The sequence below is a fragment of the Artemia sp. Qi Xiang Cuo genome, chromosome 5 (genome assembly GCF_049724085.1).
Source record: "Artemia sp. Qi Xiang Cuo chromosome 5, ASM4972408v1, whole genome shotgun sequence".
Classification (NCBI taxonomy): Eukaryota; Metazoa; Arthropoda; class Branchiopoda; order Anostraca; family Artemiidae; genus Artemia; species Artemia sp. Qi Xiang Cuo.
The window spans coordinates 34,691,376-34,710,571 of record NC_142798.1 but is presented as its reverse complement, the minus strand read 5'-3'; the positions used below and the strand labels follow the sequence as shown (position 1 = coordinate 34,710,571).

At 36.4% G+C, this 19,196-nt stretch overlaps 1 protein-coding gene across 1 annotated transcript; it reads left to right on the top strand.

The window, feature by feature from the left end:
• Positions 1-2,448: 2,448 nt before the first annotated feature.
• Positions 2,449-5,275, top strand: LOC148952071 (uncharacterized). The gene is made up of 2 exons (XM_089088823.1): positions 2,449-2,531; positions 4,839-5,275. Exons 1-2 carry the CDS (start codon positions 2,523-2,525, stop codon positions 5,202-5,204), a joined length of 375 nt encoding a protein of 124 aa, XP_088944949.1. The 5' UTR covers positions 2,449-2,522; the 3' UTR covers positions 5,205-5,275.
• Positions 5,276-19,196: the final 13,921 nt, after the last annotated feature.

Genomic DNA, 19,196 nt, shown 5'->3' with positions numbered 1-19,196 from the left:
TAAAACGATTTTTTTTGGAAATAAAGAATGAAAGTGTACTCACATTGAAAATAGAAATATCCATTGTTTCAGAGTTAATAAAATCCAGTGTACTATGCTCGATATGCTAAAACATAATGAAAATTAAATTCCAATGTATGAACATTTTATACGGGGTTTTAAGGACGAATAAAAAACGGATGTTGAGTTTCATAATTTCGTGCAGGCCCCCAAAACATGTTTGACTATTTTATATCATACCAGTTTTTTAAGAATGTACACGTGAACTCATGACGTACATTCATTGTGCAATTGACAACAAAAACAGAAAAAAACCTGTTTGGTCACATTATATTATTACGACCATACTCTCAAAACATGTATGACCACATTATACCGTGCCAAGTTTAAAAAACCTTGTCTTTAGTTTCATAACATGCATTATAGTGTGTCAACTTTTAAAATATTCACGCGTGAGTTTAATGACACAATCATGGGTTTTTCTTGCGCAATTCATGTGTAATTGTATGTGTAATTCGGACTGTGCATATCGTTACTACTTATTACTCATCAAAGGCTACGAGCCTGAGAAAATTGCCCCGATTTTTTAAAGAGGGGGGGGGGAACATCCCCTACAAGTGAAAGAATTTTAATGAAAATCACACCGTCAGATTCAGCGTATCAGAAAATCCTATTACATAAGTTTCAAGCTCAGATTTGCAAAAATCTGCAACTTTGTATTTTTTGCCAGAAGAAAAATATACGAATATAGAAGTTAGTTACGTAAGTTAATTTGTAAATTACGTCATAACCAAATTTAGAGACATCCATTTAGCAAAAGAAAAGTAAAATTTTTATGCAAATTTTGTTTACTTTTTCAATGACGGTGAGCCAAAATAAAAGCTGCATTAACTAAAAAACGATCAGAAATTAAAAAAAAAACAAGTTTTTATAACTGAAATTAAGGAGCGACATTAAAACTTAAAATGCACAGAAATTATTCCGTGTATGAAAGGGGCTGTCCCCTCCTCAACGCCTCGCTCTTTACGCTGAAGTTTGACTCTGTCTCACAACTTTATTCTTTAAAACAATAAAACACTTTAGCATAAAGAGCGAAGCGTTGAGGAGGGGACAGCCCCTTTCATACACGGAATAATTTCTGTTCGTTTTAAGTTTTAATGTCGCTCCTTACTTTCAGTTTAAAAAACTTGTTTTTTTTAATTAATTCAGTAAAACGCTAGTTTTTCAAAATTCAAAAATTTAGGGGAAAACTACAAGTCATAATATTTGAACCAATTTTATAGATACTTGTTGCACACACTTCAAACCAATAAATATTTTTTGCTTAAGTTTTGGCCGAGTCTTAGCCGAGTGGTTAGCACGCTAGACATAAAACCATATGTTCGCGGAGATCGGGGTTCAAGTCCCGGTGTCGCTCGTTATTTTGTCTTGAACAAGAGTCAATGGTTTGATATGCAAGCACAGTCGTCGTTGCCCCAGCTCTAAATGGGTACCTGGAGAAATATGGTGAAGGTAAAATAAGAGGGATCTGAAAAAACACATTATGGCTGAGCCCCAGCCCCTAGTGCACTTCCTGGCTGAAGGGCCATGGAACAGAAATCAGCACCCCCTGTAGAAAATGCAAAATCCATTGACCTATTCTTTACCTTTACCTTAAATTTCATCTTTGCTCTTTACTCCCATCAGAGAAAGTTTTTTTTAATTAATTTGGGTCAAAGACCTGAAGTAATTTTGCGAAAATTTAACATGCTAAACAGATATTTCAGAGTCGGGTTGTAACCGAAGTAACAGTAAATTCTATAGAAAAATTCCCATTCAAGTTTATTGATTTGATTTGATTAATGGAGGAAACCACAGACTGAATTAATCAATTACATACAATAATTGTGGTCATTGTTAGCTGTGTTCTTTTCAGAAGTCATTGACTGTTCCAACATTTTTTTTTTTTTTCTATATCTTTTCCTGTAATTCTATCGTGGTTTAGCACACTCTCAAGATATTCTAACCATCTTTCTTTAACTCTTTTCTTATAACTAATTGTGGTCCCTTTACTATTCTTAACTGGGACAAGTCCATATTTACTATTTCCTTTCAAATTTTTATATTGCTAGTACAATATTTTACTATTATGCCGTCTGGCTGCATGTTCCAGATCCCACAACCGCAAGCTCCATCGCTCACATACAATTTACCTAACCCCTCACTCCAAAAAATCCTAAAATTATGGATAACCTGTATCTTCTGCAGTGATTGCCACGAAGAATCTTGGTTTTGACGGGTCCCACCCCTAATAAAAATCGTTTAATTTCTTTGTTACCACTCAAATGTCGTTGCGTAACCGCTGTGACATCTAAAGTGAACGGAAAAAAAAAATCCCCGATATCTTTTCACCTATAACTAATTTGGATAGGAATATAACACCTGTATTTTCAAAAGTATATAAGGACTTCTTAAGTCTACAAACACTATCAGTTGAATCCTTTTATCAAAGTTGATTATTAATCTCCAAAAAGTTGTTAACAATGAAATATGTAAGTTGTCTACTCTTGTCATTTCCAATTGCAGATTAGTTTGATATTAGTTTTACAACTAGGCCAAAATTTTGGAAACCATTTGTAGCATCAAGTATTCTAAAGTGACACTAACATCGTAACAATAAACTTTTTAAAAGCTAAAATTTACTTTGACTTTTAAAGTTTTACCGGTACTTGTTAATTAGACGAAACACGCTCAAGAATTACGCTTAGGTTAGATCTCAGACAACCGGCTTTCTAGCAACACAAACAAGTGACGGGTGATAGAATGCATTAGACTTTAATAAGTTGTTTTATATATTTGCACATTAGGGGGGTGGGGGTTAGATTAAGTTATGTTAAGTTAGAGGCACTGTAAAAATACTTTATCCCCTCCCCCTTATATTCAAATATATAGCCCAAATTATATTATTATATAAACTATGATATGATAATTGATAGTGATAATTAAAATTATTACATAAGCGATGATAATCGAAATCATCTTGAAAAATTGAAAAAATTATCATGTAAAATATATTGATTTCTTCAAAGCAATTGTAGCTTTATAGTACTGAGCGTCGATCAGCTAACTGATCAGTGTATGTCAGCTTGACAATAAATTTTCTAATTCAATAAGTACCTAATGTCAATTGGTTTTCAGGTTTAATTCTTTTCTTTTATCCGAGTGTCTTTGAATTCTATTTTCTCTTTTTTATTGGTTTCACTGGGCTATTTAAAATGTTTGCTTCTTTGGAATTTTTCAAATTGAAAAGTCTTACTCATGTCCTTTTAGTATATACGAACTTTTCTTATTTTTATTCTCTCTTTCTTATCTATTTTTTAAATCCCCTAAAAAGGGATTTTTTTTCTACACTTCTTTTATTTTCAAACAGTTTGTAGTAACGACCTGTAAGTAAGGACTGACCCGGCTCTTTAGCAACCGAAATTTTATGCTGATTTCAAATAAATAAGTTTCATAAAGTTTAGTCTTACCCAAAAAAAGTTACGAGCCTAGAAAAAATTTCCTGACTTTCGAAAAAAAGCGGAAACACCCCCTAAAATCGATAAAATATTAATGAAAGTTACACCATCAGAGTCAGCGTATCAGAAAACCCTAATCTAGAGGTTTCAAGCTGCTATCTGCAAAAATGTGGAATTTTGTATTTTTCGCCAGAAGAAAGATCACGGATGCTTGTTTTTTTTTTGTTTGTTTTTTTCAGGGGTTATCGTATCGATCCAGTGGTTCCAAAATATCGCAATAAGGCTCATTCGAACAGAAATTAAAAGTTATAGTGCCCTTTTTGAGTGACCAAAAGAATTGGAGGGCAAATAGGCCCCCTCCAACACTCATTCCTTTCTCAAAGTCATCAGGTCAAAATCGTAAGATAGGCATTTTGTTCAGTATAGTCGAAAATCTAATAAGTATGTCTTTGAAGATGACTTAATCCTCAAAGCCCCCTGGAGAAGGGCTGCAAGTTAAGAACTTTGCCCATTTTTTACATATAGTATTGGTTATTGGGAAGTATACAGACTTTTTCAGGAGGTATTTTTGCTACGAGGGGGGGGGGGGGAGGGGATTATGTGGGAGGATCTTTCTATGGAGGATTTTTTCATGGGGGAAGAGACATTTCTATGAAAGGGGCACCGGATTTCCAAACATTATTCAAAAAACGATCAGAAATTACATAAAAAACAAGTTTTTTAACTGAAAGTAAGGAGCAATATTAAAACTTAAAACGAACAAAAATTATTACGTAATTGAGTGGGTTTGCCCCCTAGTCAATACCTCGCTCTTTACGCTAAAAGAGCTATCTATTCTAATTAAACGGCCTTTGGGATTCAAAAATCATTCTTAGAAAATTGGAACAAAATTCGAACTTTAGCGTAAAGAGCAAGGTATTGACTAAGGGGCAAACCCGCTCATATACGTAATAATTTCTGTTCGTTTTAAGTTTTAATATTGCTCCTTACATTTAGTTAAAAAAAATTTTAACTTTTTGGGAATAAACGAAACGTTAGCTAATAATTATATCTAATTCAATACTGATATCCAGGACACTATCGCGATTTTTGTGCTACTAAAATGCTTAAATCCAATGCTGAAAATCAAGAAAAACCACATGTACTAAAATTTGCTACAATTTCCTTTTAAAACCCTATTTAAAGTCCAAACTTTGATAAGATAGACTCTTATGCGTTTTTAAAGTGCATAGATGTGTTTCAAAACTGTTTCCTATTGGTTTCTAGGTTTCCTACAAAGGAAACATATACATATTTAAACATATGTATCTATATTTATATAAGTATTTACTTTTATTCTAGATTCTGTTCGTTTCTCTTGTTATCATCGCAGCATTTGCAGAACCAAATTATCCAAACGAAAGACCTCCTGAAATAGAAGATTTGAAAAGGGAATTAGCAGGTCAAGGAGGATGGTATGATTCTTTGACGATCTTTGACGGTCTTTCCTTTGACGGTCTTTCCTTTGACGATCATAGTTACAGGCAGAGAAGAGAAGCATCTGAATTGGAAGCTCCTGCCGAAGAAGATCTGAAAACAGCAGAAACTCATCATTATAGTTATTATCCTTACCGTTATTATGGTCATTACTACCCTTCATATGGTTATGCATATCCATCATATGGATATGCACCGTACGGCTACGGTTATAGACGGTATTGGGGCTAGAGAGAAGGAATTATTTTAGTTACAAAAGTTTTGTATGTAATTTATTTGTAAATTAAATGTTTTGACCTCATTAGTTTGATTTTTTCTTCTTATTCTATTTTTGATTATTTGTATTAGAGCTGTCTTTCTTTTTGCACATCAAATTTATAAAACAAACTAGCGTCTTCCAAATCAGTGTGAAAAAAACAAAACTAAAAGTTAAAACAAACAAAAACAACACTATAATAATAATGAAAAAGTAGCTTATCTCCTGCCCATTGTGAACCTTCCTGACAAATCAAGGACGTTATGGGTAGATATGAGTAGATTGCTAACTTATACTTTGCTTGCCTTATGTTCCTTCCTGTGTTATTTGTTTGCCTTATGTTCCTTGGCACCTTTCCAGAGCATGTACTTATGGATTTGCATGGTTTATGTTCCTTCCTGTGCTATTCTATGGCATTATGCTCCTTGGCCCCTTTCCAGAGCATGTGCTTATGCATTTGCATGGTTTATGTTCCTTCCTATGCTATTCTATGGCATTATGTTCCTTGGTACCTTTTCCAGATCATGGCCTTATGGATTCTATGGCATTATGTTCCTTCCTATGCTATTCTAAGGGTTTATGTTCCTTCCTATGCTATTCTAAGGGTTTATGTTCCTTCCTATGCTATTCTAAGGGTTTATGTTCCTTCCAATGCTATTCTAGGAGTTTATGTTCCCTCCCATGCTATTCTAAGAATATATGTTCCTTCCTATGCTATTCTAAGCGTTTATGTTCCTCCCCGTGATTTACTCCTCTCTCTCTCTCTATCCCACTCAATTTGTTGTTGTTGCTAGCTCAGTTTCATTGTGGCAGTGAGAGTGTCAACACATGAAAAAATGTTCCATACATGTTCGCTATGCATGTACACACTGGGCAGCTGGTCATCATGTGAGAATTGCACAATGATTGATGAGTATGATGAAAAGTGCAGATTATGCAACCCGTGTAAATTGCATAGAGGATATGCTGTACAAATTAAAGGTTGTAATTCCTGTCTTGAAGAGGTGTGTGACTCTCATCCTAGAGGGCATCTATGCTCGTATTGCCACTATGATAATTTTAATCAGTGGGAGAATACATATTCAGGTATGATTGTAAAGAATCCTAAGCGTCGTTTTGGTTTGTTTCTGCAACGTTCGTATCGTCATTGGTTGAGATAGGTTTGAAAGGATGGACAGGGTGTCGGCGGTTCAGCCGGCCGACAAGAAAAAAAATATTGTTTATGCTCCATAGCATTAAAGACAATAGCCGCTATGATAATAAACCCACTGATTTTTATTTGGCTGTGATGGAATGTGATTCACCATTTGAGGACACTGTTTGTGACATTGTTTCAAATAAGCAAATTGAAACATATGCATTATATAAAATGAATGAGAATAGTATCATTGACTATACAAAGAGATATGACAAGAGCGAAGTTACACTCTATTATAGAAAATGCAACCCTGACATTGCAGCACATCAGGATCAGTATTCTGTGAATTCGGATAATCTACCTACATTAGTTGTTATTGACAAATACCTATACCTAGTAGAAGATGAAATCTAAAGAGTAGAAAAGTCGTTTTTTATCATTTACATAAAATTTTCATTTATTAATAAACAATTTCACATAAATTTTTAGAACATTTTATTCGTAGGGCACTAAAATCAATATTAAACATGCTTGTAAGTATATTTTCCACTAGAAAGTCGTTCAATCGAGGTAAGTCAACTTAAATGTCGAGAAACTGTTTGTAGGTATAGCCACGACATCTGAATATGAAAAAGAGTAGTGTATGAAAGCCACATGTCTTAGTCGTTAAATCCTTTACTCTTCGTTGATTTTGAATAATAGTTTTCCCACTGCTTTCAATAAAGTTGCTGATGTGTGGAGTGTAGAATTTATATGATAGGCCAAGAGGATCAAAAAATTCAATATTCTTCGCTGTTTGAAAGATGCATAGCCAATGGCCAGTCTTCAAAGTCGATGGACTACTATTAACAATGATGAGGGTATTGTTAACACTTGGAATTTTTTCAATGAAGTCCGATGGTATGCAATAGGACTTGTACTGGGAGATGTATGGATCCATACTAAATACGGGGATTATTTGGTTTGTATTCATGGTGCTAGGTCTAGTAGAACACTGCCTTCGGGTGTGATCTCCCAATATGTTTCAAATTGACTCAATTATATTACCGTGATACTCTCAGTCAAAGCATCAGCAAATGTACACTCTAAACGTACATTCCCTGTTCGTACTATGCTCATATCCTGGGTTCCCGACAGGTCCAAAACTGTTACACCATGATTTTTTGAAAACATTGAATCGGTTATTCCATTTTCAAATAATTGGGAGTCATGATCTAGGGATTGCATGGTCAACTCACACAGAGATCTGTAGGATTTTTTGTCAAATGATGGAGTGCACAGCGGAATACAATTCACTTTGCACACAAGGCTAGATAGACCGAAAAAATTAAAATCATGGGGGGATTAAGTCCAGGATCCAACAGCACTGCCAATCTTCACAAAGGCCAAAGTCAATTTTGATGTGATTTCCCCATTGATAAATGATGAATAGGCATAGCTACGAGAGCCGGTGGCAATGTGACGTTGATTAGTGATCGTATGGGGGACATGAAGTTTAATGTTGTTGCCATTGGCTCTTAGCTTTTCCACTGCCAATGCAACAGAGCTCATAACCTGTTGTATTCAGACGTGGAGAATTGCCGATGTGATAATGACATTTGCAACGGGTGCTGCAGGAAGTGTTTATCTCAAAATGAAATTCGATGGGCTAGTTGCAACTTTATGTCAATCTTGACATTGGGGGGTAACCATTGGGATATATTGAATATCTCATGATTTAATTTTCCAACCAGATGATACTCCTGGGTCACTGCAGTAGTCAACTCACCGACAGTATCAACACCTGATCGATATCCATAGCCCAATGATTGTGCTCTCAACTCCTTGTATGCCTTTGGTGTCATCATCATAAATTGTATGTAGCTTCCATAGTTGGATACGTTATTGCTAGTGCTCACCAATGGTCCATTAATAAATACATTAATTTGTTTGAACAGATTGTGTAGAATACAGTTTTCGTAGGAGAAACCATCGGTAGTAGTTGGAGTTGTATTATCTGACTTTTTGTTCACCACAACATTTAAATCAATAAATGTTGATGACAAATCAATGAAATAGCCTTCATTGGAAAATATTTGAAAGTGTATATTTTCCGAGAGGGGTTGTTGAGGGTGAAATTGTTAATAGTAGCCATACTTGACGCTGACATCAACATTTTCAGCATTGAACAGATTCAATGAGGAACTGATTGATGGATGTGATTCCTTGTGGGGGAGATAAGTCATCTTAAGAGAAGAAATACTTCTTTGATCTAACAATCTTTTTCTTCTTCTTCTTATTGGTCTTAGTTGTTTTATTTCTCAAAGTCCTTGTTGATGTCCTTCGCTTCCCAACTGGGTAGAGACTGATAAGCGAATGAGGCGCACGTATCCTTTTCAATCCTTTCCCATTTTGCTGAGATTTTAATTCCTCACCAACGGCTCTTGCTGAAGATCGAATATTTTCCTTAACACTCTCCTTGAAATTCTTACCCGACCCCCAGTCCTGTAGTGTTGAGGCAGCAATATTTTGATGCAGCAAGTACAAGATATTTTCTGGCAAGGGGTAGTGCAGAACAAAATACCCTAGCACCCCAGCTACCAAGACCATAGCCAGACATTGTAGTGCGCCCCTTGTAGTAGTCCAATCCATTGCCTATTTGACGTGGACTCCGAGCACCAACATAGCAATCTATATAGGGACAGACAAATGGAATTCTTCTATTGTTCATTTTAGAAGGTGGTGTCGCCGACAATTTGTCGAAAATGACATGTAATCACTGCTAAGCCTTTTGTTATTGCTAGAGGATCACCCACTTCACTTCTGAGTGTTAACTGACAGAGTTCCAAATACGAAGTGTTTACAGGAACATACTGAAGACGCTTTATATTCTAATGATGAACAAGTTCATGAGATGTTTTTCGTCCAAGAACACGTAGGAGGCGACATTTGAATTACCAACTCTCGATGTTTCCACAAAAGATGCATAGAGAAATATGCAAGAGTCCGAGGTGAAACCAGGTGGATAATCAGCAGAAATAACTTGATCCATCCCGTAAACGGTGCCAGCGTTTTTGCCAGTGATCATATTCTGTTTAAAGCCAGGAACGTCTCTCAGATTATCATTGAGAATAATTATTTCAGTGTCAATAGGTGAGGTAATGTAAATCCTATCGTGTTCCATTGTATAATTAAAATGGAATGTGCCATTCCTGCGATATGAGATTTTTCTATTGATTATGCGACACAAATCTGTCATATTATCGTATTCAATATATTTCAATTTGACAGGTGGATATTCGCTAGATTTAAGTGCTTTAACCCATTCATAGTCGACAAAGGGTGACCAATCGAATGGTATATCTTTTATATCATACACAAGATCCTTTCTCAGGATGTCATAGGTATTTTTGAGAATACAATTGACACGAGCCACTTCATAGGCGCCGTCAAATTTGATGGCGGGGGAGTGTTCCATCCAAAAATCACTTGTCTTATTCAAGTCGTTGTAGAGAGGATCGGAAACGTTGGACACAAAAGTTACATAGAAATCATTGGGCATTGTCAATATCTTCAACACTGATCCAAGAATCAAAATCAGAGTTGTATCCTAGCCACCGAACAAGTTCTGTTTCCTACCCTTGTGAGTACGAGTCTTTAATATCTTTTCAATTTGATAGATTTCACTATTATTTTTAACTTTTTGTAGTTCATAGTCATAAAAGCCGCCGAGAATCTCTTCATCCTTAGTATCGCTCAAACGATAAGTTACGGGTTTGGTGTCTAGTATTTTTGCCACTTTAAAAAGTTCTGTGGACCACAAGTAATTACCCTTTTCAAAAACATTAGTTGTCCTGTTAATTCGAACAGTATCACCAACATTGAATTTTTTCTTCTTGACACTTGTTTTATTGGAACATTGTTTAAGAAAAGTGTCAATTGTATCATGATCAGAATGATGAACTTCCGTTGGGGTTGAATTGGACAATGATCGATGAGGTCGTTGATTATAAATCAACATGGTTTTATCTGAATCATGAATAGAAACAGATGTATTTTTCAATGTACAATATCTTGAAATTAAAATTCGAATAGTTCTTATCAGTCGTTCGGCCAATGCAGCCTTTATGGGGCTATGCCTATGATAGAGCAATGTATTATATTTTGCTAGTACTTTTGCAACATAGGGATTAAAAAATTCACTATCGCGATCCATTTGAAATTTTGTATATAAATCTTGTTCGAGAATACTTTCTATAGCTTGAGCAACTTCAACACCTCTCTTTGTGCGCAATGGAATGGCGTATGTATACCAACTAAAAACTCTGATTGCAAGTAGAATGTACTTGTGCAGTGTATTGTAACGTCTTTGAATCTCATCTAGAGTTAGGAGATCTGCTTGCATCATATGCAATGGGAAAAAGGCTTTAGTTTTTTGATAATGATTAGCACGAAGCCTATGATTTCTATGCAGAGTTTAACTTGATTCATTTTGTAGATAGGCTTGTACACTTTTAGCGTGAACACCAGTGACTTTGGATAGAGTGGTGGGGGAACTTAAACTCCCCACTTCACCAATATTTTCATAACCACGTTTCAGAATTTCAACCATTTTGAATGTAAATTTAGAGTGTAACGTTCGCTTCTCATGTGGATACTGGTGGTTGGTGGTGGTGGTGGTGACATTGACTTTATACGTGTTCACTTCTTTCTAGCTATAAATGGTTTACTGCTCCCCCTAATTGTAAGGTTTTCAATAGGTGTGATAGTTTTTTCCAAAATTTATTTGAAATATTCTTCTTCTTCTTCATGTTCATATTTTAATGGTGTTGACGATGGTACAAGTTAATTTAATTTTTTAGAATTTGCCTATTGCTAATAAAGTTTTTGGGAAAGTTTATTGTATTTAGAAAGTTGTATAGATGAGTTTCAAATGATAAAAGTCCTTTACGATTTGTAACCATATCATAGATTAAATCAAGTAGATTATAGCTCTTACCTTGAATTATAATCTCTTTCCCATTGCTATCACTTGAATATGATCTTGACCACTTTCCATGAGATATGTTATGAGTCGTTTACTTTGTTCACGATATGATTGGGGCATTATATTTCAAAATTTAGATACAATTTAATACAATTACTCCTTATTTGGCAGAATCCTGAGGAGATTATTCTTTTTTGTGATCAATACCACTGGCCTTCGTGCGATTGGGTTTATGTTTGTCCACTCGGCGAAGTGCATCTTGAAGTAAAATCAGTTTTTTATCATCCTCAATATTCTCGTTATCAATGAATTTACTCAGATTGTCCTCAAAAGGTTCCACGGGTGAGAGAGCGAGTTCTATTGGAATCAATTTATATGGTTTTGCCATTCTGTCTCTAGAGAAAAATGTTTACAAGTCATGCAATTATTGGCAGTAAAAGTGTGAAAAAGCTACCGCCCGCCTGAAGAAGACGTTTCCTTTTAAAATTCTTTCCTTTGTTTTTAGAGGCCAATGTATGTAGAATGGAACGATGTTGTTTTGCCTGTTGCTTAACTACTTCTGGCAGTTGAACATTGCCCTAGGTCAAATTTAAACAAAGTTCAGATATTAGATTAATGAAATCATTGTCAATACCATGTTTGAGTAGGGCTTTCCTAAGTGGGGGTTTTGAAGTGCTTAGAACTGAAAATAAATATCTATTTTCATGTAGTTTCTTCAGTGTCATGATAGCAACTAATAGGTCTTTTTACTGTCCACGGGGAGATATACTATAATTTCATTGTCAAAAATATCTGTGACTACACGTAAATCCTCGGGTGTATTTTGATTAAGATCCAATAGGATATAGCCGTAGGGTTTATTAGTTGCCTGATTGTCCGCTGAGAGCAGAAGTTTGGGGGCGCCTGGATAGATTTGTTTATTGAGGGTTATTAGCGAGCTAGTATCCCGAACAACTCTGTAGATGATATAGTAGGTGCAGTTCAATGCAAGTGTTTGCATACATTTTCTCTGATGAAAGAGTTTGTGTAGAACCAGAGTAATGGAAATCTGTTCATGAGGAGAGCGAATGGTGAGCAATTGCAGCATTTCCTGGGACCATTGTTCAATAGATTCAGCCAGATCAACATCGAGTCTGATTTGGCGCCCGACGTTTTACTAGCTCTGGGTAAAGCCTACTCCAATTGGTGTAGTCCATCCGCGAGCTGATGATTTCACCGTGCGCCAAATCATCAAGTAGGTTTGGGGTTTTTACTTTTAGCAGTAGAGAATATGTGTCCCCGTAGCAGACCTCTACTTGCCCCTTCTCCGGCCACTTTACCCTAGCCACATTGTAGTAGAATTCCAACATGAGCTTCTTAGAGATCTTCAAGATGGCACTGCCTGCAGCAATATTTTTATTCAGGACAATGCTTCTTTTTTTCTATTCAATAGTACCATGTCCGGGCCAATGATTGTAAAGGAAGTGTAATTTGGATCGGCAATAATTCCAGCACATTGTTTGCACAGTGAGAGCGAACGGTTAACAATTGCAGCATTTCCTGGGACCATTGTTCAATAGATTCAGCTAGATCGTCAATAATCAGCCAAGAGTTTGGTTCAATGATGTTGAAAACATCAAGTCCCTGTATAAATTGTATCTGCACCAATCCCGCCGTGCCAATCGCTTTTATTTTATCGTATGACTTTTGCCAAATACTTTAACAATAGTAGATTTTTTCGGCTTTTCCATAAACATTTTATCGAAATTTTTAATTATTTTAGTTAAGAGTGTTGTTTTGCCTGACATTGACGGCCCACACAGAAACGATCTGAATGGTGTTTTAAATAGATATAAGTTCCCTTCAACAGTTCACCTAGACAACTAACTGTAGACTATAGTTGTTTAATGACTAAATAATTTCCCTATTACTAGTACTCCGTTCAAGAATAATAATGAGAAGAAGAACAAAATCAATAAAGAATCATATTTCTTGTATTATAAACAGCACTTTACAGAAAAAAAGCAAAATGCACTTTTTTAAATTTATTTATAAAACAAAACATTTATTTAAAAAAATGCACTAGAAAAAGCACTTTAATAAATATACTTTATTTATTTATAAATACAACATTTAATGAAAAAATACACTTTTAATAATATCACTTTTTAACATCATTTTTTTTATTTGAATGCAACATGTATATTTACAAAAGCACAAAAATCTGCTCTAAGTAAAAAAAAAGATAACTTTGGTAGTGGCTGCGCACCCCCCGCTGGAGGCCGGCCGTGAGGCCCACCCCCTGGGCCACGAGCCCCCTCCCCCCAGGTCACGAGGCCCCTCCCCCCCCAAGGTTTTGGGGAAAATTTATTGGACTTTTCTCAAACCGAGACTTTCCCTATGGCTAACACATTCGGCTCGGTCGGAAGTTAAATAGTGTCCCAGGGGGTGGGTAGTCACACCGTCTTGACAAAAATAGACCTTGTTGGAAATGGTGCTCATGTCAATTTTTCTATATATACACTGAAGTTCCTGTAGTTTAGCGACCGAGGGGCCAACCATTTTGCTCGTGGAATTGTATTTTTCATCAATAAAATTCCTATAGACGTCCATGTTAAAATTCTTATCCACATAGCGCGTGGGTACTCCTTTGCAACGTTTTTTGATTTCCTCGTCGTGTGTCTGTATAAAGTACACCTTAGGACTTACAAACATACCACGGGAAATCATGTCGCTTCCCGTTTCTGATTAAAAAAATAAAAGTTGATTTGGCGCCCGACGTTTCACTAGCTGTGGGTAAAGCCCACTCCAATTGGTATAGTCCATCCGAGAGCTGATGATTTCACCTTGCCCCAAATCATTAAGTAGGTTTGGGGTTTTTACTTTTAGCAGTAGAGAATCTGTGTCCCCGTATCAGACCTCTACTTGTCCCTTTTACGGCCGCTGTACCCTAGACCGATTGTAGTAGAACTTCAACATGAGATTTTTAGAGATCTCGAATATAGCATTGCCTGAAGCAATATTTTTATTCAGGAAAATGTTTCTTTTTTTTCTATTCAATAGTACCATGTCCGGGCCAAAGATTGTGAAGGAAGTGTAATTTGGATCGGCAATAATTCGAGCACATTGTTTGGGATCGGCTACGACGTCACAACGATTCCTATTGCGAACACTCTCGCACGTTTTACCAAAAGTCGAAATCAAAATGAGCTTAAAAATTTCTTTTTCGGCTTTTGTCTGCGCTTCAGAACGTTTCTTGACAAAAGTGTCAACAAACGTTTTCAGATAGGGTTTTTCACTAAACTGGAGGGCTCTCTGAACCTTTGTGACGTTGAAACCGTTGTTGCACATCCGTTTTAAAGCCGTTTTAAATTATGTACAACAATATTTTTCTTCGGCAGAAGGTCAGCAATAAGTTTTTGTTTTGAAGGTGATCAATGCAATCCGTCCACCTCGACTAAACGTCTGTTGAGAGGGCTCAAAGAATCCCTAGTCACAGGTCTATTGATGCATTTAAAAACAAAATCCTTTACTGAATCATGAAGTCCAATTGGAGTCTCACCGTCAATTTCAAAAACCATCCAACTTATCCTGTCTCTTCAACACTGCCAATGTTGTGAACATGAGGGAATTGAGGGTCATTTAGTAAGTTATAGCCACTACAAGGCATTGCATAATGGGACTTGTTTATGAGGTAGAGAGAATTAATGGCAAGGAAAACTGCATCTGATTTTGTCCCCGTCTTCTCTCCAGTTGGATCAGTTTCCAGGATACGATCCCCGTGAAAAACTTATCCACCCCTCATTGACCTCTCGATGAACTGGTGCTGTTCGATGTCGGTGATTAGCCCGATTTTTTCCCCAATAATTTTTAGGATGAGGTACATTGCCAGATGAGGAGATGAAAAATAATATCTTAAATCAAGATTAAATTCCCCTTAGATTTTGTCAGTATTTTTACACATAATGTCTAACAAAGTTAACACATCACTTGACAAATACAGCTTGCAGTAGTCAAACCCATTTTTACATCCTCCTTCTGCCCACACTTTTTTAGCAAAACTGTATTCATCAGGGGTGCACCTACGATCGTGTAGACTGTCGTAAAACGATTCGATCGGGGGAATAGTTTCCTCGGCGAATCTCGACATGGAGCGGTAATAATCATAAGGATATATGCCCTTGACCGTCAAAAAATCACATAAATCATTTGGAAATTGTTGCTTGAGAGGGGAGAAAGCATTGCAGCCGTCATCGTTATTCTGCACTTGAATTAATTAGCTCAATGATTTGGGGAAAAAACTGTAGGAATCTAAAAAGCGAATTTTATTCATGTAGTCAATGTCGTCTTCAACATATCTCCACATAAATTCCAAAACAAGCAACTTTTCCGAAGATTTAGCAATGATTTTGTAGGAAAAGCTGCCTATCACCCATGCATCATCCACTGTTCCATTTCTTTGAAGATGTGACATTGCTGGTAGCACATACTTCAGATCGTAGTTAGAATTGTGTATAAAACCCGGAAGAAAGAGTTGCTGTTAAATTTCTAAATTACATGAATTGTGAGCCCACCCCTGAAAGTTACTTTTACCCGTTGAATTGGGGTCAATAAGATGATTGTGATCCTGGACAGCGTCTTTTGGGGCAAGAGCTTCCCTACAAACCCAAAAAATTGTCCCCTTTTCTAGTGCCTGTTGCTCCTTATCTGATAATGACATTGGGTAGTTGGTGTGACACAATCGCGAAATTGCACCGTTCGCTGTTTTTTTTAAAGACACCAATAACTTCTCCATGCTACCCTCCTCATCCATAGCCAAAAAAACTCTTCCAGCTGCATTTTATTATTGGAATCGCGACGGGCATGCGCATAGCAACACGCAACTAGTTTGTGTACCTCGACTATAATTGGCCTTGATGGGTCTGATGGCCATGATGGACCTCCACCAGTCTTCATTCACAATCCAAACATACTTTATCAACCTGTAGCGGGTAATTTTGGAAGTTTTTAAATTGTAAAGTATTTTTGCCTTCTGCCGGCATTTCTATTCTTTGATTGCCATGAATTTTGCAATATCTCATGTGATCCGAGTGTTCTTTCAGTTGTAAATGGGGAAAGACACATGGGGCAATAATGACGATCCCCTTTCTTCACACCTTGAGATAAGAGTCGACTTATTGCTGTAACGGCGAAAAAAAGACCATAGGAATTTACATCTTTGGGGGGCTCATAGACAACCCAAACCCAGTTTTTAACCTTATCTACCAACGGTGTCCTAACTGAATATAAAACCCCTTTTTTATTCGGTTTCTTTCCCCATTTACAAATTCCTTGTCATACTGGAGAACAACCACCCCCAACCCAAGATTTTCGTTTGCTTTTTCAAATATAGTTATTTCTTTTAAGGAAACCGGGTACTTTCCCTCTAAACAGTCAAAATTTACTTTAGGGAAATTTTCTCCACCGTTACGTGCAAGTCTATCGAGATTTTTTATTGTTGAATCTTTTTTTAATGTTTTATGGGCTGCTGCTAAAAATGCATATTTAAAGCATTGCAGCCCCGTGTCAAAATTGAAACCCTGAACCCCCCTGTAGTCTACAAATCTGGGTGGCATTTTATTCGTCGACTACCCGCCCCGCTTAAAATAAAGTTTTTTTTTAAATCTACTGAGATTTAGATCCATATTTTCAATGTATAAAATTGTGGACCCAATTCCCCTCTCGTTTAATGTGTCCAAAATTAATATTAATTTATTGGCCCAATTGAAAAAGTTACCCTCAAATTCATTTAGACCAGGGTAAAAAGTTTGATTGCCAGTTGAAAAATGAAAATAAAAAATGTCCCCAGATGTCCCCTTTTGTAAATAAACTTTTTGATTGACTGATGCCTTAATCCCACCTTGACCCCCCAATTCTGAATCTGAATCTCAATAAGTGCTCAAATTCGGTCGATATAGGTATGAAGAACAATTACAGGGTCTGTTAAAATGACACCCCTGTCAATCAGGTTTTCCTCGGGGAGAGTAAAATCTACCCTATGTGTTTGCAAGTGACCTAGAGAAGATTCCAACAAAAAAAATTCACGTAGTTCCGGGGACGCGACACTATTTTCATGTCCTGCATCTATTTGCACAGGACCCAATTCACTAATAGTAAAGTCATCGTCAAAAATGTCCCCGGAAACATTAGATCCAACAATTTCGATAAGGCTATCCATTTCTTCCGTTGTAAATTGAAAATCCAGGGGGATACTAAATGACGTACCTTCACTAACATCATCCGGCGAGAGGGGACAATTACCCATGATATTTTGAAGTCCTGGGCCAGGAAAGGCAGTTGTTTTTGTAGCTTCCCCCTGAAACTAAAAATGAATGGATGGAGTTTTCTTTTCTTTGAGGAAAGTTTTATCGCAATTATAGCACACTATTTATTTTTTTTCTTAGTTGGATTTGTATTCATATTATTTATGAAACAAGATGTTTTTTTTTTATTAATTTGATTAGTATTCTCAAACAAATGCATAATAAATTACAAATTTTTGCTTTTAGCATTGATTTATAAAACAAATGTATAATAAATTACAAATTTTTGCTTATAGCACACACAAACACACTCACACACACACATGCGCACACACACATTCACACACACACACATACACATGTGCACACACGCGCACACACATCGCAACGTTTGACTAATAGCAATAAAATACGGTAAAAAAAATCAACTCAATAATTGTCTTAATAGCTCATTAAAAAAAACTGACTTTTTTCCTACAAATCTAGCCATCCATAAAAAAATAGCGATCAGACTAGAAGCAGATTCATCGATAAATAAATGAGACCCAAAACGAACAGAAAATACAATAAATGACAGAGTCAAACTCAAAGCGAGCAAAAATTAACATTAGTAGGGCTGACAACCCCCATGCCTTCTCAAGACCCGAACATAATTTGCACTTTACTGTAAACAAAATATATTTAAAATGTTTTCACTTTTCTTTACTTGTTTTAAATGTTTTTACTATATTAATGAAGAAGAAGTCCTCCCCCTTGCACTCCACTTACAGCACAAGTGTCTGGTGCCCTTTTTAAAAGTAACAAGAAATTGGAGGGCAAGCAGCCTTTCTCTCAAGCCCATTCATTTTCCAAACATTATGCCATGGGGGCATCTAAGGTCTTTATAGAAAGCGTTGTCGTAGAAACTTCAAAAAGGGCTCATTCTTTTGGAAATTGAAATGGCTAGTGTCCTTTTTAATAGTCGAAAGTAACTGGAGGGCAACTAGCCCCCGTCTCCTGCACACCATTTCCCCAAACACATACAATCAAAATTTTGATATTTCCATTTTTCAACGTAATTGAAAGTTCCAGAAATTAGGTCTTTGAGGATGACAACCCCAACATCCCTCAGGGCAAGGGTTGTAATTTATGCCCTGGGGGCATATAAGGTTTTTATAAACTACAAAAAAGGTTCATTGGATTGGAAAGTGAAAGACCTAGTATCCTTTTTAATATTGAAGTGAATGAAGGGCAACTAAGACCCCTCTCACGCCAACCATTTTCTCAAACACATCCAGTCAAAATTTTGAAATATCCATTTTGTTCAACGTAGTTAAAAATTATGGAAATTAGGTTTTTGAGAATGACAACAACAACCCCCCACAACCCTCGGGGCAAGGGTTTTAGGCTATGCCCTGGGGGCATATAAGGTTCTTATAGAAAGTTTTGTCGTAGAAATATCAAAAAGGGATCATTTGATTAGAAATTGAAAGGGCTAGTTCCCTTTTTAATAGTCAAAAGTGAATGGAGAGCAACTCACCCCCCCCCCCTCTCACGTCCACCATTTCCTCAAACACCTTTAATCAAAGTTTTGATAGCCATT